The sequence below is a fragment of the Copadichromis virginalis genome, linkage group LG17 (genome assembly GCF_057382275.1).
Source record: "Copadichromis virginalis isolate Kocher_CV1m ecotype Utaka linkage group LG17, C_Virginalis_male_GT1.1, whole genome shotgun sequence".
Taxonomy (NCBI): Eukaryota; Metazoa; Chordata; class Actinopteri; order Cichliformes; family Cichlidae; genus Copadichromis; species Copadichromis virginalis.
In genome coordinates this window covers 1317330-1341122 of record NC_140634.1, presented here as the reverse complement: position 1 = coordinate 1341122, position 23793 = coordinate 1317330, and the positions used below count along the sequence as shown (strand labels likewise).

At 45.4% G+C, this 23793-nt stretch overlaps 2 protein-coding genes, 1 long non-coding RNA gene and 1 other non-coding gene across 4 annotated transcripts; 1 reads left to right on the top strand and 3 right to left on the bottom strand.

The window, feature by feature from the left end:
* Positions 1-1150: 1150 nt before the first annotated feature.
* Positions 1151-9890, bottom strand: ankrd16 (ankyrin repeat domain 16). The gene is made up of 7 exons (XM_085436695.1): positions 9412-9890; positions 8373-8593; positions 8255-8297; positions 7786-7894; positions 7499-7660; positions 6336-6414; positions 1151-1391 (listed from the first exon to the last, which is right to left on the bottom strand). Exons 1-7 carry the CDS (start codon positions 9747-9749, stop codon positions 1228-1230), a joined length of 1116 nt encoding a protein of 371 aa, XP_085292821.1. The 5' UTR covers positions 9750-9890; the 3' UTR covers positions 1151-1227.
* LOC146688708 (uncharacterized) lies at positions 3729-5698 on the bottom strand. Its single transcript, XR_014915983.1, has 2 exons — positions 5184-5698; positions 3729-4295 (listed from the first exon to the last, which is right to left on the bottom strand). It is a non-coding gene; the product is annotated as an uncharacterized LOC146688708 (long non-coding RNA).
* Positions 9196-9283, bottom strand: trnay-gua (transfer RNA tyrosine (anticodon GUA)). Its single transcript is given in 2 exon segments — positions 9196-9231; positions 9247-9283. It is a non-coding gene; the product is annotated as a tRNA-Tyr (tRNA).
* Positions 9891-10424: 534 nt separating the features above from the next.
* glt8d2 (glycosyltransferase 8 domain containing 2) lies at positions 10425-22553 on the top strand. The gene is made up of 10 exons (XM_085437375.1): positions 10425-10619; positions 12747-12790; positions 14253-14345; positions 14486-14687; positions 14813-14930; positions 15010-15094; positions 15470-15582; positions 15729-15895; positions 21959-22071; positions 22152-22553. The coding sequence occupies exons 2-10, from the start codon at positions 12772-12774 to the stop codon at positions 22328-22330; spliced, it is 1089 nt and encodes a 362-aa protein (XP_085293501.1). The 5' UTR covers positions 10425-10619; positions 12747-12771; the 3' UTR covers positions 22331-22553.
* Positions 22554-23793: the final 1240 nt, after the last annotated feature.

Sequence of the window (23793 nt, the reverse complement as noted above, 5' to 3'; positions counted from 1 at the left end):
TTTTGCACTGTCCACTTCCTGCTGTGACAAAACAAATTTCCCACGTGTGGGACTAATAAAGGTTATCTTATCTTATCTTATCTTAAAGTGGATTCTGAATTTAACGGGGAGCCAGTGCAGCTGAATCAGCAGGGGTGTGACATGGGAAAACTTGGAGGACTTGGTCAGAAGCTTAAAGTACAATAAGGATAACATATGTATTTCTGGTCCACTGAGTTAGGCTTTATTATAGTCCCGTTTTCCATGTTTCTACACCAGTAGTTAATAGTAGCTGTAATTTGAGCCGGTGTTTTGTCTTGTAATCATAGGGTTCTAGCAGGAGTGCATCCATTGGTTTTATGCCTTACTTGTCAATTATAGCAATTGATTGCCAATTATTACAGACATTTGACACACGTACTGTGTCATTTCATTCGCTTGTGTGAAGCTGAACAAAAAAACTACAGCAAACAAACGCTGTGGCTTCATTTTCTTTGTGATAGTTTCCATCACAGTCTCAAAAATGTACAGAAACTTTTAGTGAATTGGAACTTTGCCTATTGAGCATAGCGTGGGCAATATGCTCAACTGCTGCAACAACATATATGCATGACACACCTGTTGGCAAACAGAAAAGTCCCAAGTCCTACATCGGTGTGTGGGCTGCTTTGAGCTCATATAGATAGTCACCAAGACCAACATATTTTTAAGTAGAAACAACAGGCAGCCAAGCAGATTGTCAAACAGTATCAAATGTAGTGGCCGACAATGAAAGCTGCATTTTTGTGTTGTGTCGCCACGAACTGTCCTGGCAGGATGCAGAGTTTATCAGGTAAAGTGAGATTACTGTTAGCATGATCATGGGGGCAGGGATAGCTCAGTAGGTAAAGTGGTCGCCCCATGATCGGAAGGTCGGCGGTTCGAATCCACTTAACGGCTACCCTGAGGTACCCCTGAGCAAGGTACCGTCCCTACACACTGCTCCCCGGGCGCCTGCTTAGTGGGCTGCCCACTGCTTCACTGAGTGAATGGGTCAAATGCAGAGAAAAACAAGTAATTTCCCCATGGGGATCAATAAAGTATCCATTATTATTATTATCATGTCTAAACCTGCGTCTTTTAGCAAACACAAGGGTGAGAGTTTTTATTGTAATCCACACAATCTGTGCAAAATAACTTGAATCACACTATTAGGCTTCAGCTTTTCTTTATTTCAATAAATTAAGAACTCAATGTTTCAAGGATTGATTAGGGTCTGTGTGCCAGGTCACGTTCAAACACTTGCACTACGTGGGGTTTCCTGGCCAGCTGCCTGGCGGTTGTGCCGGACGCATCCTCAGAATCTTTGAGGCCGAGCTGCAGGAGCGTCCTGGCTGCGTCTGCGTGCTGCCCAATGCACGCCATGTGAAGAGCTGGGAGAAGAGAAACAGCAGTAAAAAACTGCTTCCTGTAACAACTGAGTTTTGGTGGTGACATTATCACCATATGACAATGAAAAGACAAACTAACTCTGTTCCTGTTTCCAAATCTGTTTCATTCACTGTGCCGACATATTTCCTGTAAATGAGTTTTATGAGAGCCAACAGACGACTCTCCCATTTCAGAAGCTTGGTGCTGTTTCTGTAACGCTGAAGATGTTACAGGTCACTATGGAGCACTGCGCTGATGAGTCTCTGCAGGTTCATTTTTCAGACTGAATGAATGCAAACGAGGGACGTGCACAGGTGTATGCAAAACACAGGAACAGATCTTTCTTTGTTTGATGTTAGTGACAAAAAGAGAAGTAAAGCCGTCACAGACGTTCACCCAATATTAACTGTGCAGCTTTCACGTTATTTCAAAGAGTCCAACCAAAGCTTAATGAAGCCTGTAAACTAAAAATGGTGGATTTTTTATGTTGGTTCACTTGCTGCAGCGGTGCATGGCGTGGAAAATGATGCTGCATCCCTATAACCTGCTCCAGTGCAAGATGTGTATGAGATAAGAAATCAGTAGGTACGAGATTACCGCCTACTGACCAATCAGTTCTCTGGAATATAGCACCATCATTCCTGGAACAGAACTCCGTGCACGGACAGTAGGAAGGTCTAACGGTGTGTTCACACCGAACGCGATGGACGCGAATAGAGCGTCAGGTTTACATGTAAAGTCAATGGAAAGGCGCGATGACGCGCGATTGCGGGTCCCGCGAAAATTCGGAAGCAGATTTGCGTCGCGAAAACGCCAAAACGCGTGAAACGCGCGTCAGTGCAGCGCGTCTGGCGCGTTTGACTCGCGAATAAAACCACGCGCGTTTCGCGTCTACCGCTCGAGTTGGAAAAATCTGAACTCCAGCGTCAAATCGCGCCGCGACAACCAATCAGGAGCCTGGTGACGTGGCTGTTACCTAGGTCAAAGGGGCAGATCCAGCCAAAGCCTTTCATACTTCAATGGAGGGGAAGGCTAATCAATGCGGTAGCAAACAACTCGGAGCTGTACAACACCAGCTGCTTTCAGTACCGAGACAGGAATAAAAAGGACCGAGCTTGGAGGAAGATATGTGAAGAGATCGGGCAACCTGGTAAGTTCATTCATTTCTCTTTTGAAAGTTTTCACTGACCCGGGGAAGCAGCACAAAAGCTAGCAAGCCACCGCTATTTTCCCACTGACGTACAAATACCGTTCTGCTTTTATGCATGTTGTCATTTAGGAATATATTTTATTGTTTATTAATAAACAGCACACAGTGGTCCCGCTGTTCATCCGTCACTGCTTTGCTTTTTCGCTGATTTTTTATTGCACAGTACAGCATTGCATTCTGCAGCCTGATTGACAAATCTGCTACGCTTGCCAAATTTATCACGTTTGGTTTTGATAACCGTCGCGTCCAATAGAAAAAACAGCACAAAAACACCCATAACTATGAGCCTCATTCGGAAATAGACACCTGCACCGTGAGGGAAAAAGGCGCACGAAAGTGGCGGGCAGATGAAGACAAACCGCGGCATAATAATACTTTTACGTTTTGCAATCTACAAAGGTTTGCACTTTGAGAATCAATTGTGAGAACTGTGACCAATGTTCATGAGTGTGGGGAAAACAGTGTATAAAGTGCGTGGCCAGGGGCTAGTTATTCTGAGAACCCCTGCAATAAATGAGGGACCACTGTCTACTCTACGATTATTATATCCAACCTGTTAACATTTAATACTGTATTGATAGAACCAACTGATTCTGCAGCAGAGCATCCCCAGTCCCTGAGCTCCTGCTGCTGCACCCACAGATATGTACAGCAAGCACTGATACCTTTTTAGTCGGTGGGATTCCCTTGTGATCACCTTTACTAAATATCTACAACCAATCTGATTATATCCTGTTATTGTTTTTTTTTTTTTTTTCAATGTTGAAATTAAAATCTAGTAGCAGCCTTCTCATTTCTTTGTGTTTTGTGCTGTTTTACAGGCCCACAGAGGAGGACGGCTCCGAGGCAGATGAGGGACGGGTCCCAGGACGGTCCATCGGCGCTGGAGCTGGCCATCCTGGAGTCCCTGAAGAGGCCACACCAGTCTCCAATGGAGCATTTCCTCCTCAGCCTTGTTCCTGCTCTGGAGAGCAGCTGGTCCTTTTTATTCCTGTCTCTCTGTAAATTCTTATATTTTATATATTTATGTTTAATGTTTTTCTGTTTGAGACTTTTAATATTATTTCAAATAAATGTTTATAATGACTAATGTCTCAGTTCTACTACACAGCAAATGTTGGCACACGACTTGACACATGTAGAATTTATTTCATATTATACTAATGACAAAATATACTGATACAGTGGGATGCAGAAGTTTGGGCAACCTTGTTAATAGACATTATTTTCCTGTATAAATCGTTGGTTGTTACAATAAAAAATGTCAGTTAAATATCATACAGGAGACACACACAGTGATATTTGAGAAGTGAAAAGAAGTTTACTGGATTTACAAAAAGTGTGCAATAATTGTTTAAACAAAATCAAGCAGGTGCATCAATTTGGGCACCACAAAAAAGAAATGAAATGAATATTTAGTGTATATCAATGTGTGCGTCTCCTATATGATATATGGGGTGCCTTTGTCTGGATGTGCTTCCCATCCAGAGCTGCACAGCACAGAGGAAAGTTCCAGCGCTCCTGGAATCCCTCTGTGATGGACCGCCAGTCTCCAGGTGAAGGCACAGCCATGAAGTCGTCCACTAGACAGTCCCAGATGGACGTCGCTGCCTGGGGGGTGATCTGGCTCACCGTGGACACACCGACTCTGAAACTGAACGCGATGGTCCTGAAGGAGTCCCCGGTGACAAGGAACCTGGACAAAATTGTTCAAAATCAGTATTATGTGTACTGCAGTTACAAAATACATCATTCAAATTCCAAAATACTTTTGTGATGTCAGATATAAATCACAAAACTTAAATCTTACATAAAACATTTTGTAATTATAAGGATAATTACAAAATGTATATTAGATCATATCTAAAACAGTTGTGTTTTGTTTTAACTTTAACATATCATAATTTGATTGGTAGCAACTTTCACAACTACAGTGAGCCAATCACTCATAATTCCTAAACATGTCAATCAGGTAGGAATGAAGTAAGACATTAATAGAAATAAAGAGTTGTGTGTTGACATGTAGCCCTTTCCTTGCTTAAATCATTAATATTTTTGAAAAATTAATCTGTGATAAGACAGCTTATCAAGATAGAACCATGTAACTAGAGATGAACCAAACTGTTCACAGTTTTATCTAACTCTGTTTTAATAAAGGCTGTGACCCCTGCTATAGAGTCTGACAGCTGCAGGGATTATATACAAATATTCAACTATCCCAGAATTAAACCAGGTCTAAATAAAAAGGAGTGAGTATCACTACAAAGGTTAACTCAGTGGTCCTAATGCTACAGTTTGATATCAGCAAACACCGAGCGCATACATTGATGTGACACCACAGCCATGCTATCATTCAAACACTGATAACAGCATAAATCGAATTAAATCGGGGCTTGATGAGACCTTCTGAGTATCACTAGAAATATTATAAACAGTCGTCTCTGTACCACAGTTTGCTTTCAGTAAACACCGACAGCATTCACTGTTAGCATAGCACATCCATGTTAGCAGTGTATAACTGGATGGATTAGCATATTAGCACAGATATCAATAAAGGACTACCGTATTAAATAGTTTTACTAACCTCAGGCAGACGGACAGGCGCTCTGCAGGTGGGATTGAGCGCCTGTAGTTGGTGTCTAGGCGGGCGATGCTGGGACCGACGAGGGAAAGCAGGTCCTCAAACTGGCCGAGTGAGAGACGGTGATAGCGCTGGAATCGGCCGTCATCCAGGCGCAGCTCCTGGAGCAAGTGGTGAAACTCACCAAACTGCTCATGCCTCTGGAGGACCTGATGGACCCAGGTACGGCGAGGATGTCCTTTACGCCGCTACTCTGCTCTCCACAGTACATAGAGAAGGGAGACTCTCTCTTCAAGCGCTAGCTCGATAGCTGCCATCTTGCAAAAATACCGGTCTGGCACAACTCCCTCCCACATTCCTCCCACATTTCCGGTTCACGCGCGTCAAAATATGATATTTTGACGCGCGATGGATTTTTCTTGGACACGCGTTGAGACGCGAATGTACACGCGTCAAATTAGGGGCGTTTGGGGCGTTTTATTCGCGTCCATCGCGTTCGGTGTGAACACACCGTAAGGCTTCTTAAAGTCTTCCCTGATGAGCATCGATAAGAATCGTGGAATAAAATTACTCAGAAAAACAAAGCATTAATCTAAACATTCATTTCTGTCTGAATGACAGAGCTGCGACTCTGAGCCTTTATTCCTCACGACATCAAACAGGCAAAACCTTATTAATAAAGTGGAGCGACATGTCAAAGCTCACACACTCACACTGCTGCTTTCAGCTTGTATTGTGTTTAAACTGCTCATATGTTTCTATTATTTTCATTTGAAAGCAGCTGCCTGTGGACCTGTCTCTGTTTGCCATATGCTGCAAACATCGCCTCCTCCATGAAAACTTCACTCATCACCAGACTGACAAACGCAGTGTTCACGTAACCAGCTGACGTCCATCACTGTGTACCAAGTATCCTGACTGTTAGTGTGCGTGAAGCCAGAAAAGGTCACGTGTTATTTCCCCTCGTCACATGATCCGTATTATGTTTTCAACTGGCTGAACAAAAGCAGTATTTCAGCTGCAGAACACACGGCACACTGGACACTTCATGGATGGCATTGTTTGTTAGATAATCACAGATAATAATTATCTCTGATTAAGCTGCATGGTCAGAGAAAATAACTTTACATAAAGGCACTGAGAAGGTCATCCTACCAGTCCTCCCCTTCTTGTCCCGGGCATGAGGATCCGCTCCCAGCTCCACCAGTGTGTTTATAGTGGACGTGTGGCCCTCCTGAAAGAGATGCATGTCAGTGCGACTCGGAGAAGGATCTGTAGCCCGTGCTTTGCCTCGAGGCTTTTGTTCTCGTTATGTTCGGTATGTGAGTCTTGTATCAGCAGTCTGAGAAAACTGTTCATTCACTCTTCATGGCTACAATCACAGACGACATAAAACAGCCTCCAGTAATTCTTGTAATGAAGAGCACTTTTCTATCAGTAAGCACTGCTTTAGCTGCTGTTAGCTGCTGTTAGCTAACATTAAATATCAGTGAATCAAACATTGTTGGACACTTAGAAAATGACCTCTCATACAATGTGTAAATGTAATCAAACTGTTTATCAGAGAGAAAGTGGGATTTTTTTCACCCACGTCTAACATTAGCTTATCACCAGCTGTTGTTGTTTAGCCAGCTCATCTGGACTGCATCAGTGAAACTACGCCATAAAGGGGTCAAACTACAGGAAAAGTGCTGTTAGTTCATTGTGAAGACTGTCCTGTAATTATAAAATATGACATTTTTGTCAGTTCACAGAAAATGTCCTTTTGTAAAAGTTTGAACTGACTGCAGTAACGTTTTTCCACAGTTTTCCCACACAGTGGAAAAACGTTATTTAATTCGTACAGCATGACCGTCAGGCGTGGGGATGGGTCTTTATCAAAAGCTGGAAAACGAATGAAAATACAGTAAAAATAGATGCACTTCTGCACTTTTCCCAAAGCTGTGCAGGGGGCCGGATTAGAGTGTTTGCCGGGCCGATTCCGGCTCTCGGGCCACATGTTTGACACAAAGGTTTGGAAAGATAAATGTAATATTCCTGAAGGATGAAACTATTCCTCCTTCAAACCAGCAACCCGTGAATTTCAGCGTCACGCCTCGACATCCTCCGCTCCACCAGCTGAGCCATGACGAGGCTCTGCTGTTAGTAAATATTAACCACTCCACACAACAACACAGCAAAATACCTGAAACTTCTCAAGTCATCCCATCTTGGTCCCTTTCCTTACATTCCTACGCTTATTTATTTATCTTTCCCAACCATTCCGAAGCTTCCCACCAGACTGCTGAAGGAGACCAGAGGGAAATCCCTGCTCTGACCTTGGCAGCGTAATGCAGGGCGGTGAGCTGGATGCTGGTCGCCCTCTGGTTCACCTCGACATTCAAGTCCTTCACCAGAAACCGCAGAGCCTCATCCTGGCCTGTGACGGCTACCTGGTGCACTGGCTGAGCCCCGAGTATGTCAGCAGCTGCTGCAGATGCCTGTGGCGCACGCACACACACACACACACACACACACACACACACACACACACAGGTCAGGTGGAGACACTACATATAACTACGTCAGTGCAGAAACATTACTGCAGGGGACTGCTTTCCTCCACCTGGTGCTCGTCTAAAAGAAGCCTGGCCACAGAGATGTGTCCATTCCTGATGGCGTCCATGAAAGGCGTGACTCCACAGCTGTCAGTGCTGTCAGGCATGTAGCCACATCTGGAAAAACACCAGTAAATGTAAGGATCAGTCAGACAAAGTTATCCGTGAGCTGCGAATCAGCATCAAGCAGGTGGAGCTACATTTGTGCCAAAAGAAGTCGCAGAAATTTAAGAGTGCAGAAATTTTCAGTGTCATAAAAAACAACTTAAATTTTATAACATCTATCTAACCTTTGACTTCTGCGTCACATTTAAATACATTTTTATACTGTGAATTTGTCATTTTAGGGCATTTTGAGTTGACATGGGCTATATATGTAAGAACTGCTGACAACTAAAGTCAGACAGCATCCAGAGTTGACTGGATTTGGCGTTAAATATGCAGCAGAATTAGTCTCCATGTAAAATTTCAACATACCTGTCCAGCAAGACCTTAACCACCTCCTCACATCCATGCATTGCTGGATGAACAGAGAAAGTGTAAGTTATATGATTTCCCCTCACGTCACATCTCCACATACTGTAAGTACAGACACCTGCGGTGTGTAGTGGCGTCCTGCGTGTCCTGCTCTCCGTCCTCCAGACGTCTGGTGCAACAAGGAGCAGGTGCTGTATGACCACAGGGTCTCCCTCTCTGCAGGCGATGTGGAAGGAGTTCCAGCCGTCCTTGTTTCTCAGTGTGGGGTCGGCACCGTGGCAAAGCAGCTCCTGGATCACGTCCAGGTTCCTCCGAGTGCACGCCATCATCAGCGGAGTCCTGAGAGCAGAGACACAAATCTCCTCTGACAAACAAACTTACTGCAATTGGTGGATATATTCGTACACTCTATGTAGAAGATCTGTCCCGTACTTACTGATAGAGCCACTAGGGGGCGTGGATAACCAAGCGAAATATGGAGTGAAGTTGGAAAGATAATGTGCTGCTGCTGTCCTACTGACCTGTTTTTATTTGTTTCCTGCGCTACAATCATGGAACATATTATACAACGTGTAATATCTTCACATTTTAAGAGTAGCTTATGAAAAAAATAATATTACAATTTCTTTCATGTTAATTTTAAACGACCGTACTGAATACACCCCAAACGGAGCACACAGATACAGTCTGAGCACTGTAGAACAGTCAGTGTTTAACAGGGCTGGACTGTAAAGCCTGAATTTGAAATAATGTACATTTAATTGTAATAACGTATTGTATTGTCAGCTATTTTTACCAATAAGCCCCTTCGATTTCCAACTAGAAACACAAATTTATTGAAGTATATTAAAGAAAAGTAAAGCCGCTCCTTCAGGTATATTTAGCTAATATTACGCCATTTGTTTATAGTTGTACTGTTCTGTCGAGTTAAAAAAGATAACTCCTTCGAGCCGGATTCGAACCAGCGACCTAAGGATGTCAGCATTCAGCCTCTACAGTCCTCCGCTCTACCAACTGAGCTATCGAAGGGCGGTAACCCCTCCCACAGCGAAGCCAGCTTTAAAGTGAACCCGGGAAAGATGGCGCTTACTTCTTCCTCCTTCCTTTTGGAGTAGGGTTACAGTAATGTAGTAACACGTTAACAGGTTCTTTCTCACCAGTCAGCCTTCTTCAGACTGTCCACTTTGGCGCCTTCTTGGAGCAGGTAGCTAACACAGTCCTTGTGGCTCATGGAGGCTGCTTCGTGTAGCGGCCTCTTATAGTCGTTGTTGTACACCTCTACATCCAAGCCAACCCTCTTTATCAGGTACTTTACAATGTCCAGGTGTCCATGCCTTGCGGCGTAGTGCAGCAAGGTGTCTCCCGACTTGCCGAAGTGTTTGCCACTGACAGTTTGCGCCGCAGTCGAGCCGCCTAATGTTATGTGTTTCTCCAGCGCGGCCAACTGTCCGTCCTGAGTGAGCTTCACTAGCAGCTTCGAAGTGTTTTCATCCATGCTGGGTGGAAGTTAAATGCTGGAGCAGAAACTGGCCTACGGGCCAAAATAAGAACAGTTACTCTGAAGTGTTGAAGAACACACGCTGGCCTGTTTACCAGCGCGATTCCTGGTTGAGCTGCTTAAAATCACGTGGCCAACCATGACCTAACCCTGTACCTCTGAAACCAACATAAAGCACGCAAGTGTTTGGTTTTTTACGTACTTATAGCTTGATCAAAATTCTAAATATTATTATGAGCACTAATAGATTTTTTTTTTGCAATTTAAGATTAAAATGACCTGAATTATACAGTGTGTACATATTGCTACAATTTGATGAGAAACCTTTTATACAACAGTCAAAACAAGGTTAGAGCCGTCACTTGGATTAGGAAAGAAAGAGCATCATTGCCCTTATAGGAGGGCGTGGCCATGTGGATTGTGGGAGATGTAGTTGTTGTAGCAACGTGATATGGCTCTCTAAACTTTAGAGAGTTCACGTTGCAAATCACTTTGCTCTTTACATTAAAGACAATTTTGGTCGTTTAGACTCTAAATTGTCTTTAATGTAGTTAAATAATAAAGAAAATTTAGGTTAATAAATGATTACTGGAATAATGTTAACACATCTCATGAGGGTAATATCACAGACTTTCTTTTTCTCTCTGACAAAATACCAAAAGTGGATCAGATATTGCCGTCACTGGTCTTCTAAACGAGATAATCCAGCATCTGGCTAACAAGAAGAAGACCAACAAGACGAGTCACATCTGGAGGAAAAGGTGGGGGGAGAGAAAAGCGGGTGAGTCTCAGTCCTCAGAGGTTTTACAACATGGACCATCAGCTCCACGAATGGGACTAGCTGTAACCTCCACGCTGTTCTTGCTGGTGAGTGTGTTTCAAACATTTGACTTTGTACTGCACTTAAAAACAAAAGATGGCTGTCGTATCAAAGCAGCACTGACACACCTTCATGCTTTGCCATCTAAAGGAGCTTTTATTCCTCTTTTTTGTTCTACAGATAGTTTTATGTCTGTTATGGTTGCATGATGTTGTAATGTGTAAGGGTTTAAGTAAACCATAGAGCTTTTTGTCATTTTACACTAACGTGCTCTGCTTAAAGATTTCCATCTAAGCTTTTAACTTCAGCTCCCAGCGCTTGGTGAAAGCGTCTGTTTCAGTTACTTCTCTACATTAATGGCTCTTTGTGGACAGAGGACAAACACAAACTGTTTTCAGAGTGATGGTTTCTGCACTGCACCATCACAGATTCACACACCGTGAGGACTTTGTGCTGATGGTGAAAAAGTGGTTTTCTAAATCTAAGTATAATATCACGCACTTGTTAAACTATTGGTATAAACTGACACTGACAATGTGAAACTGCACTGAGATGCATTAAGAGGACATATTACATACAAGAATACTAAAGTGTAACTTCTGTAAATGATGAGTTGTTCAAATGCAGCCCAGCTGTTGGGCAGCTCTGCTCTTCCCAGCTAAAGCTAAGCAGTTCCAGATGTTTCTGAATTCTCTGAAGAGCAGCAAATAAACCAGAAACAAATGCAGGACACAAACTGCAAGTCCTGTTGTATTTCAGCTGACAGCAGCTCTGGTGAAAGGCTGCAGAGTAGGCGTCATTATGAGCTAATCAAGCTGCCATCCTCTCTGGGCAGATTTTACATTTTAAACTTAAAGCATAATTAATGGGGTGTTGGTAAGAATCCCTTATTTGTCTCATGAAAGGGGAGACTTCACCCCTCCGTTCACTGTGTGAGCATTTGTTGTATTTGTATAAAGGTTTGAGAGGCTGGTAGGCAAACACATGCCCCGATGCAGCCGGCACCAGAAAGGAAGGAAATACTTTGGACTCAGCCACGTGTCAGCCCTTGTCTCACTGAATCTGTGTCTGGTCACATCACTCTGCTTCATGCAAAGGTCTTTTTGTGTTACTTTTCACTGTAGCTTTTGTTCAAGCTTAGAAACAAACCTACTGGCTTAGGAATGATCGTGTACGTCACACTTCAGAGATACGAGCTTCCTTCCTGCTAGTGTTACGATTCCACTGTTATCATTCCTAATCCCAGTGTGATAGGATCCCCGACACCACACCGTGACAGAGCCTCCCCTACACATGCCTCTGGACACGCACTGCTGTACCTCTCCCCTAACCTCTTCCATACATACGGACAACAATTTGAATTGAGGCCGTTTCTAACGAGACTTTGACAAATGGTAGATGGATGGGCCGAAGCCCCAGCTCCAGCCCTCAGGTCAGGCGTTTGCTGGATTTTACCCATGCTCTTCATTTGCTTCAAATAGTTTTTTAGGCCTGCCATTCATTTGTCGTCCACGTGTACACAGCATATGTCAGCTCTTTGGGAATCAGCTTGTTTATGTAAAATACTGCTTTATGCTTTTGGGCATTTTTTTGCAGATTCAACTAAAGAAATGGGAAAAGCTGTATGTTTTATGACAGGATGCCTTTTTTACACTTTAATAGTAAGTGTTGAGTGACTGGTCAAACAAAAGAAATATCCCTCCCAGTATGGTCAGGTACTGTCCTCAAAATGACTAAAAAGCAGCCAAAGACTGATGAGGAGTGCAGTGATGTTTAGAGGGAGGGCGAGATCGGATGCTGCGCTGCGGTGACTCCTAACGCGAGCAGCTGAGAGAGGAACACGTAAGGACTGATTGTTCTGCACAGACGGCCTCTCTGCTTTGTGTTCGTAGGGTTACAGCTGTACTCTGTCAGACTACCTCAGATTATTCACAGCTGTAGAAGACGCTGCTTCTAAACAGCAGTCATCAGGTTGTTTGACAGTAACACTCCCTGCACTGCAAACATATGAGAGCTGTCATCTTTAGAAATAAAAACACATTTCAGGGCTGTTAGCTGTGTTGGCAGGTTTCAGGGCTCCCCTCCCTGAGGGGCCAAATTACAAAATATTTCATCTTTTGCTCCTCAGAAGTGGCTTCATAGCTCTCTCCTTCTCTGTTCTGGTGTGTGTGCAGATGTCCCTGGAAGCAAATAGAAAACATGGCTCTCCTGAGAAAAAGTAAGTGTAACCAAAGTGTGATGCAAATGGATAAAGACTGATTCATGTCGTCCAGCAGTATTAGCTGACATGTAGCTGAGAAGTAACGTTAGCAGATTGTGTTGTCTGCATGTGCTTTGCATTCACGTCCACTGTGCATCCACTGGACAGCTGTTGCCAGTAAAGGTCCCCTTATTTTTCCCCAGGAAGAGGAAGCAGCCATGCACATGCACCAAATATCTATGGAATGGGATAGACAGCAGGCTGTAACGACTTATTCCTGAACTGCATGCGGTTGTTAAAAAGTAAAAGCTGCATGTGTGCAAATTTCAGTAACTCCAGTGTTTTTCACGCTGTTTTCTTTCTACAGAAAAGGCACATTTTCCACTTTACTCGCCTTCAGGAAATCCACCTTCTACTAGCCAAACCTTTAACACTTAACTCGACTGGTAACTGGATTCTCTCATACTGTGAGAGCAATCCTTAAGTGCTTTCACTAATCCGTGGTTCTAGGTAACGAGTCAGGATGCTGTGCAGACTCCAGTTAGCACTAGCTACAGTACCCGGACGGCTGCACAAAAACCAAAGTACGCTTGTGTTTGCAGACCCTCCTTCCTCTCTGGTGTGTCTCACAGCTGGAGGAAATACACAAAGCATTTTGAAAATGGACATGTTTTACTTTTTATAGTAACAGCTGATAATCACTTAATTATTTATGGGATGATTTATTCTCTGTCTTTGCTGTGCGACTGAGAATCACTGTACCATTGCTAGCATAAAGGTAGCCGTTACCTGCCTATTGTTGCAGCCAGCGTCTCTGTGAAGTCTTTTTTCTTTCTTTGGTTTAAAGCTTTCAGTCGCTTTAAGCCAACCTGAGCTAATGAACAGCAGACTGTTGTCTGGCTCAGCCATAAAGAGCCTCATTTTTATTTTTTATTATTCTTACTTGTACTTTCCTTTGACTGTGTTGGTGGAGGCTCAATCTGATGTCGCCGTGCTGATGTTCCTGGATCAACAAACTGATGTCGGTCCTGGTTCAACATCGATCACACTGTAGTGATGGAAACACCGTCACATCACTCAGCCCTAACCACAATCACATCCTGACCCTGACCTGTTTCCCTGAGTGGACAGCTATGATGTCACAACGGTGTGATTGGTCAGATCCAATGTTGATCCTGGACATCACCAACATGAGGATATCAGTTGATGGAGAGGAATAGAGAGGATCAGAGGGAGTTTCTGTCTCTGCTGATGTAGAGCGAGCATGTGATAGCGTGTCAAAGGAGGACATGTGAGGATGGTGCAGGATGTGCATGAGACACAGTGATGATGGGCAAGCTGACAGATGAGGTCAGGCACAAGTCTGTGGTTTATGATGTTCCTTCTAAACGTAGACAGCTCTTGTTGTTTTACGGCATCAATCTGCTTTGAGACAAACTTCTTTAGTTTTGCACTCAAACACTGAGCGATCGTGTTTCAGTCAATCGGATCCTGCTGGTGCTGCTGGTGCTGATGGTGTGCCTCCTCCTGCGCAGTACACTGCTCAGAGCCTCCACTCGGCCAAGACTCTCAGGTGCGTCAGCGTTGGTCTTCACTACTTAATCTGAGAAATACTCACTAATGTTCCAAATGTGAAATATGTTACTCTCCTTAAGTGAAAAGGATCCCACTGAAATTGAGCATAAACCAGTCTAAACTCCTGATTCCTGACAGAGAACAGGAAAAGCCCCAAGAATGCAGGACAAGTTTCTCAGGAACACGCTGCAGAAGCGCATGATGTCGTGCCTGTCGTCATCTGTGCATCAGAGGAGCGCATGGGTGCCTCCATGGCAACCATCAACAGCATCATCAGCAACACAGACGCCAGTGTTTTCTTCTACGTTGTTACTCTTCGTGATGCTGTCAAACTCACGAGGTGCATCTTTGAACTACAAAAATATGAACCGCACTTTGTTCCAAATATGGAGATCAGTGGTTTTCTCCCAGTATTGTTGCCCAAAGTGAGTATTTCTCACCTAATCTTCCTTTTGTGTCACGTAGGAGGTACATAGAGAAGACAAAACTCAAAGGCATCCGCTACAAGATAGTGGAATTTAACCCGATGGTCCTTGTTGGAAAGGTGAAGCCAGATTCATCTCGACCCGATCTCTTACATCCCGTGAGTGCTGCATCCGTGCCATCAGCCAAACCAAGCACAGAGTTCCTGTCTCAAAGAAATAAAAAACTTTGTTTTGCAGCTCAACTTTGTGCGGTTTTACCTCCCTCTGCTCGACATCCTCCACTCGAGGGTTATATACTTAGATGATGACATCATCGTGCAGGGTACGCATGTCTACAGTCAGTCTAATAAAAGGATTCCATATTAAACCGAATGATTCAATAAGTGTTTAAATGATCTGTACACACATGTGTAATCTTCTACATTAGACACAACTGTGCTACCGAGGAGCGTCACACAGAGTTACTAAACGGCTGAATTCAGAGGTAGACCCTGACATGACCCAGTGAAGTCAAAGGAGCCCTTTATTGGCTCCTAGAGAACGAACTAAACCCAGAAGATCTCTAAATAAATACATCATCATTTGCCTTTACTCGGGTTCTGTTTGTTAATTATTAAAATGAGTTTTAGGATCTGAAGCATGAAAGTGTGACGAGTATCAGGATGGGGACAAATACAGCAGTCTGGTTGTGTTTCAGGTGACATCAGGGATCTGTTTAATATCAAGCTGAAGCCAGGACACGCAGCTGCTTTTGCCACAGACTGCGACCTTCCCTCCACACACGAGACGGTGCGCAGCATCGGGATGCAGGTGGATTTTTACGGCTTCTGTTATGATGTTAGACTTTTATGCCTCGTGTAAATCTCACATTAAAGAGGTTTTATTTGACATAGTAACATGTGGGAGGGATTCAGTCATTATTATTTGGTATTCTCTCCTCTGAGCTCGTCCCCTAGACAACCTACATGGGCTTCCTGGACTACAGGAAACAGGAAGTGAAAGACCTGGGCATCAACCCCAGCGACTGCTCTTTCAACCCTGGAGTCTTTGTGGCAGATATGAACGAGTGGAAGAAGCAGAAGGTCACCAAAGAGCTGGAGAAGTGGATGGAGGAGAATTTCAGGTAAACTCCTTAAACTAGTGTCATTTCCTAAATGTTACCAATATGAACAGTAGATTTGGTTTATGAAACTTTGATCTTATTTTACCTTGAAAGAGAGGTCAAAGGTCAAGCGCTACATATTTTAGATCTCTATACGGTACTGTCTATACGTCGACAATGCACAGCAAACCTGTAAGGATCACAGTTGTAAGTTATAAAGGCTTTGTGTCAGCTTTCAACCAATAAAACTTTATTAAGTTGACCCCGAAGAGCCACACGTCACTCCCTACATGACCTACCTGTCGTTACATCTGTCAGCTTACTAAAAGTGTGTTTGTGGATTTAAACCTTTTATTGCAGATGTTCCTACAGTTTTGCATATGAAGGCCAGTGTCTGGCATTTAGAGTGAAGCAGCTGTGATGGCGAGCGATATCCCACAGATATACTGTAAAAAGCCATTGAACCACTCGTAACTACAGTTAGCTAACTAGCCTCTGTATGTTGCAGCAGTGCTGTGGTTTGGGGTGAGATACGTACACAGAGCTGTTCCCTTTCAGTCAGTTCACTCGGTACAACACATAAGTACGGGATATCACGCCCTCGCGTGCCCTGGCTGAAGAAACCTTTATTCACATGTGATGACACGCGCACGCCCCGCCTGCACATATAGCCGCTGTCATCACAGTCGTCCCTCAGTTCTTACGCTCTTCACCTCGCGGAGAACACCTCTGCTGAGTTGGACTGCCCCTGTTGGTGTTAGCTAGGGCCGCCACAAACGATTATTTTGATAGTCGACTAATCAGATCATCATCCATTGGACGTACAGCGTACAGCTTATTGCACCAGCAGCATCTGCTCTTATATAACTATCATTAGCTTACAGCTTTGTGTTTAAGGTGCTAACTAAAAATAAAGACAAGATGATAGTTTATTACATTTAAATGAAATTTGCAGATTGTTTCGGTGAAGTTTAATAAACTCCTTGCTTTCTAAAATATAACAGGACACTGGAGTATATTCTCCAGAGTCTCACACTTCTGATAATCAGCTGTCTGCTTGACGTTTATTCAGCTGTGTAAAAACTATAACTTTAATCTCAGCCAAACCGATTTACTCAGGAACAAATAAAATACTGAAAAAAGCCAAACAATAACATTTTAAGTTATCTAAGTGACTCATATATATTTAACCTGAGTAGCCAAAGACGGCGGTGGGTTTGAAAATGATTTGCCGGGAGTCCGGTGTTCTCACGGCTCTAGTTAGCCTAGCCCCCGGCTCGCTATCGAGCTAGTGGGTAACAGACGTCTCCGAAAACGTCGGAGCGCTTTTGAAAATATGTGATGTCCTGATAAACTGAGCAGATATTTGAGGTTCACACAGCTACATTCTCGCCTGAAAATATGTTAAACGTTTATTTTGTGACCCAGAAAGAATAATAAGAGTAAAGTTAAAATCCGGCGTGCAGCTCGGATCTCAGCTGACCCTTCTCACCCTGGACACAGTCTGTTTGACCTGCTCCCCTCAGGCAGGAGGCTCCGGTCCATTCGCACCAGAACCTCTCGCCATGAGAACAGTTTCTTCCCCTCTGCTGTTGGACACATGAACAATAACCACATGACTGTACCCGCCACTAACACATGACCCTACGCTGTGTCACTGCATCATTCCATGTTTGGCACTGATCACCACCTGCACTCATGTATATATCTTTCTACGTAGCACTCTTAATTCTTATTCTCATGTATATATCTCATGTATATCTCATGCACATATCTTTCCACGTAGCACTTTTAATTCTTATCCCTACTTTTATTTTTTCATGTCTATTTAAGTGCTATTTATGACAGCATGTTTGCACTGAAGCACCGCAGCAATTTCCTAATGTTGTAAACCTGCTCAACATTTGGCAATAAACCCCATTCTGATTCTGATTCTGATTCTAAAACTAACTAGCTGCCGCCATTGTTGGAAACTGAGCTGGGCCGCGCTATGAATTCTGGGATAGGTTGGGCCACGAAGTATACACCCCACCCATCCTTCAAATCTGGGGAAATGAAGGGTCCATTTGTCGGAGTCTTTGAATTTGGACAGTCTTCGTCGTGTCGCTGTAACATAATCGGCCTACTAATGCGGGTACAGGAGGATTCCTGCGTCTTTTGTGATCTTTTGTGATCTTACAAAGCTTCAAACGACGCGTCGACTATTAAATTAGTCGTCGACGATTAGTCGACGTAATCGTGACTAGTCGACTAATCGTGGCAGCCCTAGTGTTAGTCTCCACCGTGCAGTTGGTGCGTAGGCTGCCCGCGGAGTGCTAATTTCAAGTTTTCCTGTGTAGCGTTTTGCTTTGCGTTTTTGAACTTTGGACTCCAAACCTAAGCGAGCAAAGCACAAATCTTCTGTTCGCCCCTGTCCTCAGGGATGTGGTTTCTCTTTGCACGACAGCGACCAGCACAATGCCTGCCCCGTCTGCCTGGGGATCGGCCACGCTAGGAGAGCATTGATGGAGCCCGAAGCCTGTGCGTTTTGTCGCCAGCTCCGGCGCTCGACCCTGGAAAGACGGGTGACGTTTGTGGAAAAAGTGCTGGGACGCTCCGCTGTCCCACCGCATGACCCTCTCCTTTCAGAGTCTGGAGCCCCGGCTTCGTCCGAGTCCGAGGACAAGGATTATCCGGTCGATGTCCCCGCAATTAGCTGGGCTGACCACATGGAATATGTTGACGGGTTAGTTGATGACGAGCCGGAACCATGCAGGAGCGCTGACGGACTTCTCTTTCCTCCCTGTTTCGCCGTGCTGCTGAGAAGCTGCAGGTGGACTGGCCCTCTCCTCCGCCAGCTCAGAGGCCGTCGCGGCTCGCGGGTTTTTTCCTCCCACCGGAGCCCGCAACAGCCAAAAACTGCCTTCCCATGTTCCCAGACTTTCTCTGCGAGCTAACAGCATCATAGGACAAACCTCTGTCTACCCGCGCCACTGTGCCCGGCTATGGACAGTACATGGAATTGGACTTAGCTAACCCACCCCCTATGAAGAAGAAGATTTATCGGGCTCAGGCCGGCACTGCTCACGCCATGAGCTCCGTCACCATGCTCCAGACGTACCGGGCGATGTGCCTGGTGGAGCTCGGATCGCTGGTTCCTGATGACAGCCCGCTGGCACCTCTTCTTAACGAGGTCAGAGTCACCACAGATCACATCCTCCGTACCTAGTGCTGCCGTTCGGGCTGTCGCTCGCTCCTCGCACCTTTGCAAAATGTGCCGAGGCAGCGCTAGCGCCCCTCAGAAAGAGAGGCATCCGCATCTTAGCCTACCTGGACGACTGGGCTCTCGTAGCTTGCTCCAGAGAGCAGGCGGAGACACAGCTGTCGCTGGTTCTGTCACACATTCAGACACTGGGGTTCTCTGTGAACGTTCAAAAGAGCTCGCTAATCCTGAGTCAGCAGATTTCTTTCCTCGGTTTGGAAATATGCTCGCTTTCCAGCCGCGCACGTTTGTCGGAGCACAGAGTGGCCGCGTTTCATCGCTGCCTCGCTCAGTTTCAGCTGGGACGCAGACTGCGTTTCCAGACCATATTAAGCTTGTTGGGCACGATGGCATCTATGATCGCCGTAGTGCCGCTTGGACTGTTAAAAATGAGAGCGTTTCAACGCTGGACTCTCTCTCACCGTTTGTGTGCATCGCGTCAGCTCCGGAGGAGGCTGCCGGTAACCACGTCTTGCATGCTAGCTCTCCGTCCTTGGAGGGAGCCCGGGCTGCTGCATCAGGGCTCTCGGATTGGGAGGGTTTTGTTTCACAAGGTGGTGTCCACAGATGCTTCCCTAAGAGGGTGGGGAGCGCTGTGTGAGTGTGCATCAGTGAGAGGGATCTGGTCCGCACTTAGAGCTGTTAGCAGTGTTCTTAGCTCTAAAGCATTTCCGTCCAGTCCTGGAGGCCAGCATGTCTTAGTCAGGACGGACAATTCAACAGTGGTGTCTTACATAAACAGGCAGGGAGGAACACGCTCTCCTCCCCTGTTGAAGCTGTCTCGCTCTCTGCTGTTATGGTGTTCATTTTCTGTCTCTAAGAGCCACCCATGCCCCAGGCCACCTGAACCTGGGGCCGGACCTTCTCTCCAGGGGGTCCTCTGGTGAGAGAATGGAGGTTGCACCCTTTAATAGTGGCTCAGATCTGGGATCTATTTGGCAAGAGGCAAGGGGCAAATAGTGGTTCATCCGTGCCCGGATCTGTGGCGCCTTCATGCTTACCTGCTGAGAGGTTAAACTTGATTGCTAAGGGTTTGCCACCTAGTGTGATAGCGACAATTCAGAGCGCTAGGGCCTCATCTACTAGAGGCTTGTGCGCTTACAAATGGCGAGCCTTCGAGCAATGGTGCCAGGACCGCCACACTCTCCCATTTCAGTGTTTTGACATTCCCGCAGGAGCTGCTGGATAAGGGCCTTTCATTTTCAACAATTAAGGTTTATTCAGCAGCTATATCTGCTTGTCATATTGGCTTTGACGAGGTGACACCAGGTGCACATCCCCTCGCCATACGTTTTCTGAAAGGAGTTTGCCGGCTGAGGCCCGTGCTTAAGTCCAGTGTCCCTGCTTGGGACTTGACTTTGGTGCTGGAGGACCTTTGTAGCCCCCCGTTTGAACCCACTGAGTCTGTGGATATGAAATTTCTTTCATATAAGACTGCATTACTTCTCGCTTTGGCTTCAGCAAAGCGAGTGGGTGACCTTCATGCGCTCTCTGTGCATCCCTCCTGCACACAGTTCTCTCCTGATGGTCTCAAGGTTGTATTGCGTCCAAATGCTGCCTATTTTCCCAAGATCATGCCTGCGTCTTATAGCTCAGTGGAGTTTGAGTTGCTGAGCTTTTGCTCCCCTCCTTTTGCATCTGAGGAGCAGAGGAGGATGCATTCTCTTTGTCCAGTGCGTGTGCTACGCACCTACATTGAGCACACTCAGAGTGTGCGTTTATGTGACCAGCTGTTTGTCTGCTTCGCTAATCCAAATAGAGGTAGAGCTCTGTCCAAGCAGAGGCTGTCCCACTGGATTATAGAAGCTATCTCACTGGCGTACGGCACCGGTGGTCTTGCTTTGCCCCAGGGGGTGAGAGCTCATTCCACCAGGGGGATGGCAACCTCATGGGCTCTTTTTAAAGGGGTGCCTGTAGCTGATATTTGTGCGGCAGCTAGTTGGGCATCACCGCACACTTTTGTGCAGTTTTATCGGTTGGACGTTACAGGCCCTTCGGTGGCTCATGCTGTCCTTTCTGCTGGGTCTACCACTCACTAAGGATGTGGTGGTCCGATTCCGGTTCGGTGACTGCTCTGTGGGGCCTGTATATATGTCCCATACTTATGTGTTGTACCGAGTGAATCGACTGAAAGGGAACGAATAGTTATGTCTATAACTTCTGTTCCCTGAAGGAGAGGAACGAGGTACAACACAAGGTGGCCCCACTGAGCAGTTTGGCTCGGTGAAGAGCGGCTATCGAACTGATGACTGTGATGACAGCGGCTATATGTGCCGGCGGGGCCGTGCGCGTGTCATCACACGCCATCTGCCTTAAAGGCGTGAATAAAGGTTTCTTCAGCCAGGACACGCGAGGGCGTGATATCCCGTACTTATGTGTTGTACCTCGTTCCTCTCCGGCTCCCAAAATTCTTCCCTACTTCATCCCAATTACAGAGTTATTTCAGAGGCGGTTGGCATGTCTGAATTATGCACAGAGTCCTTTTGCATGCGTGCTGTGACCGGCCAAAGCAACACTAAAAGAGTCGTCTCCTGAAGAGCCGGGGTGTGTCAGGAAACTGTGATTATCGTCTAGAGTTTTATCTTTTTATCTTTGTTTATGTGGTTTTCATTTGTTCATGTATTGTTTGTTATCAGTCACTTTTTCATTGATTAGGTTTAAGCACTAAAAAGTACTTTCCCCCACGAGCGTATTGATCCCATCAGCAGATGGGTGACGTAAACTGTTTTGTTCGGAGCCCTGCAGAGGTAGCTGATGGAGGCTCACTGGTGTATAACAAAAAAATCTCTTTCTTTTGTTTTCACTGGCCACTGCATCTGATTTTAAACCCTTCTCACCAACAGACAAAACATATACAGCAGTGCCATGGCAGGGGGCGTGGCAACCCCACCCATGCTAATCGTGTTTCATGACAAATACACGATACTGGACCCTCTGTGGCACGTCAGGCACCTGGGTAAGATTGCTCTCCACACACAGCTGGAATATTAGTGCCACCGTCAGCTCAGTTTCCAAAAAGCTTCGCTGTGTGTCCAGGCTGGAGTCCGGATGTCCATTACCCAGAGAACTTCCTCCAGGAGGCGCACCTGCTGCACTGGAATGGCCCGTTCAAACCCTGGAATTACCCTGCTGTGCATTTAGATCGCTGGGAGAAGTGGTTCATCCCAGACCCCTCTGGAAGGTTCTCTTTGGAACGTCCTGACGACGACAGCTGAGGTCCGTGGCTGCGGCACCAAGGAGCCGGTCAGAGGGTCACGTGACACACGCTTACAGTGACGGGGCGAAGGAGTAAATCCACGAATGTAACACTGAAACAGCGAGACACCAAACTGACCAATCTAAAGAACATAAGAGACTGAATGCTGTTGTGTGTTTGTGAAACGTGTCGCATTATAAAAACTGTATTTCAAACCTAACATTTAAGATTGTTTCTTATCTTTATATGTTTTCCATACTGCTTCATATATCTGTCATCGCTATCCTTAAGCTAACAATACAACTGTATAGTTTTCTACCCAGGATATATTACTGATTTCATTTAGTGTGCAGCTCCAGACAGTGATGGGCTGAGAGGCCCCAGGAGCCCTGAGGACTGTGAAAAGCTGGTTCAAATATAACGTCGTCTCGCGTGGCAGAGCCTGCGTCCGCTCTGTAACGACAGGCTGCGGTGGGCTCTTTTGCGCCCCCAGCAGGTCAGACAGTGCACATTTCATGTGAACTTGAACAGGCACACTCGTCGTTCCCAGACATGAAGCCAGTGACTCTGTTCATGCCTCTTTTCTCTCTCATCTGTGAGGCTGACCTTTCTGAGCGAACAGTCGTTACATTCATGCTTCCTCACACAGAACACGGCGGTCATTTAACTTGTGCTGTCAGATTTTCAATCGAACCAAACATCTACTAAGTCAATCACCATTTAGGTTTCCTTTTCTTAATTAGCCTTTTATAAAAGTGGCTCAGTGCAGATATAAATATATAACCTGCAATTTGTTAAAACCAGTCTTGCCAGGCACACTGGGTAGTTCATATGATGGCAACGGTAAAATGCGTGTTTGAAACTGCGACAAAGTTCACAGCAAGAAGTGGATGTAAGTAGAAGTCACAGTGGATTTCTGGGATGAGCACTTTCTATTGTTGTTATTACTCTTTAGTTTCATGTTGCACTCACTGCTTGGCTTGTTCAGCCCCACAAACTTCACGCGTGAGCAGAAGGCAGCCTGAAGTTTTCAGATTTGTGCCTTTCACAACATGAGCTCCCGTTACTGGTTCCAGCCACCAGAGGGCGTGATGCTCCTGGTAGTCTGTACTCGATGTGAAGCAGCGACTGTCACTGCTGCAGTTGACTGTTGGTAAGAGACACATGATTCCTCCTGAGAACAAAATAAAAAACAAACACACACCTGACCACCTCATTCTATTTAAATGAGTTTATTCTATTTACACAGCACCAGGTCACAACATCAGTCGCCTCAAGGTGCTTTATATTGTAAGGTAGACGCTTTGGCGACAGTGGGAAGGAAAAACTCCCTTTTAACTGGACTGGTCTCATAACTCAGACGCCCTCTACAGGAAAGGGCAGAGCAGGCTGCTGTGGAGACTCAGGTCGTTTGGAGTGGAGGGCCCACTCCTGAAGACCTTCTATGACTCTGGTGGCCTCAGCCATCTTTTACGGTGTGGT

Bases quoted from the DNA above. Each gene is read 5' to 3' on its own strand.
- glt8d2 (XM_085437375.1), top strand. The intron at 15,896-21,958 runs GTAAACTCCTTA...TCTCACCAACAG, and splicing joins TGGATGGAGGAGAATTTCAG to ACAAAACATATACAGCAGTG. The intron at 22,072-22,151 runs GTAAGATTGCTC...CTGTGTGTCCAG, and splicing joins GTGGCACGTCAGGCACCTGG to GCTGGAGTCCGGATGTCCAT.
- ankrd16 (XM_085436695.1), bottom strand. From the start codon at position 9,749: ATGGATGAAAACACTTCGAAGCTGCTAGTGAAGCTCACTCAGGACGGA. The intron at 8,298-8,372 runs GTGTCTGTACTT...CTGTTCATCCAG, and splicing joins GACGCCACTACACACCGCAG to CAATGCATGGATGTGAGGAG. The intron at 6,415-7,498 runs GTCAGAGCAGGG...CATCTCTTTCAG, and splicing joins CCCTGCATTACGCTGCCAAG to GAGGGCCACACGTCCACTAT.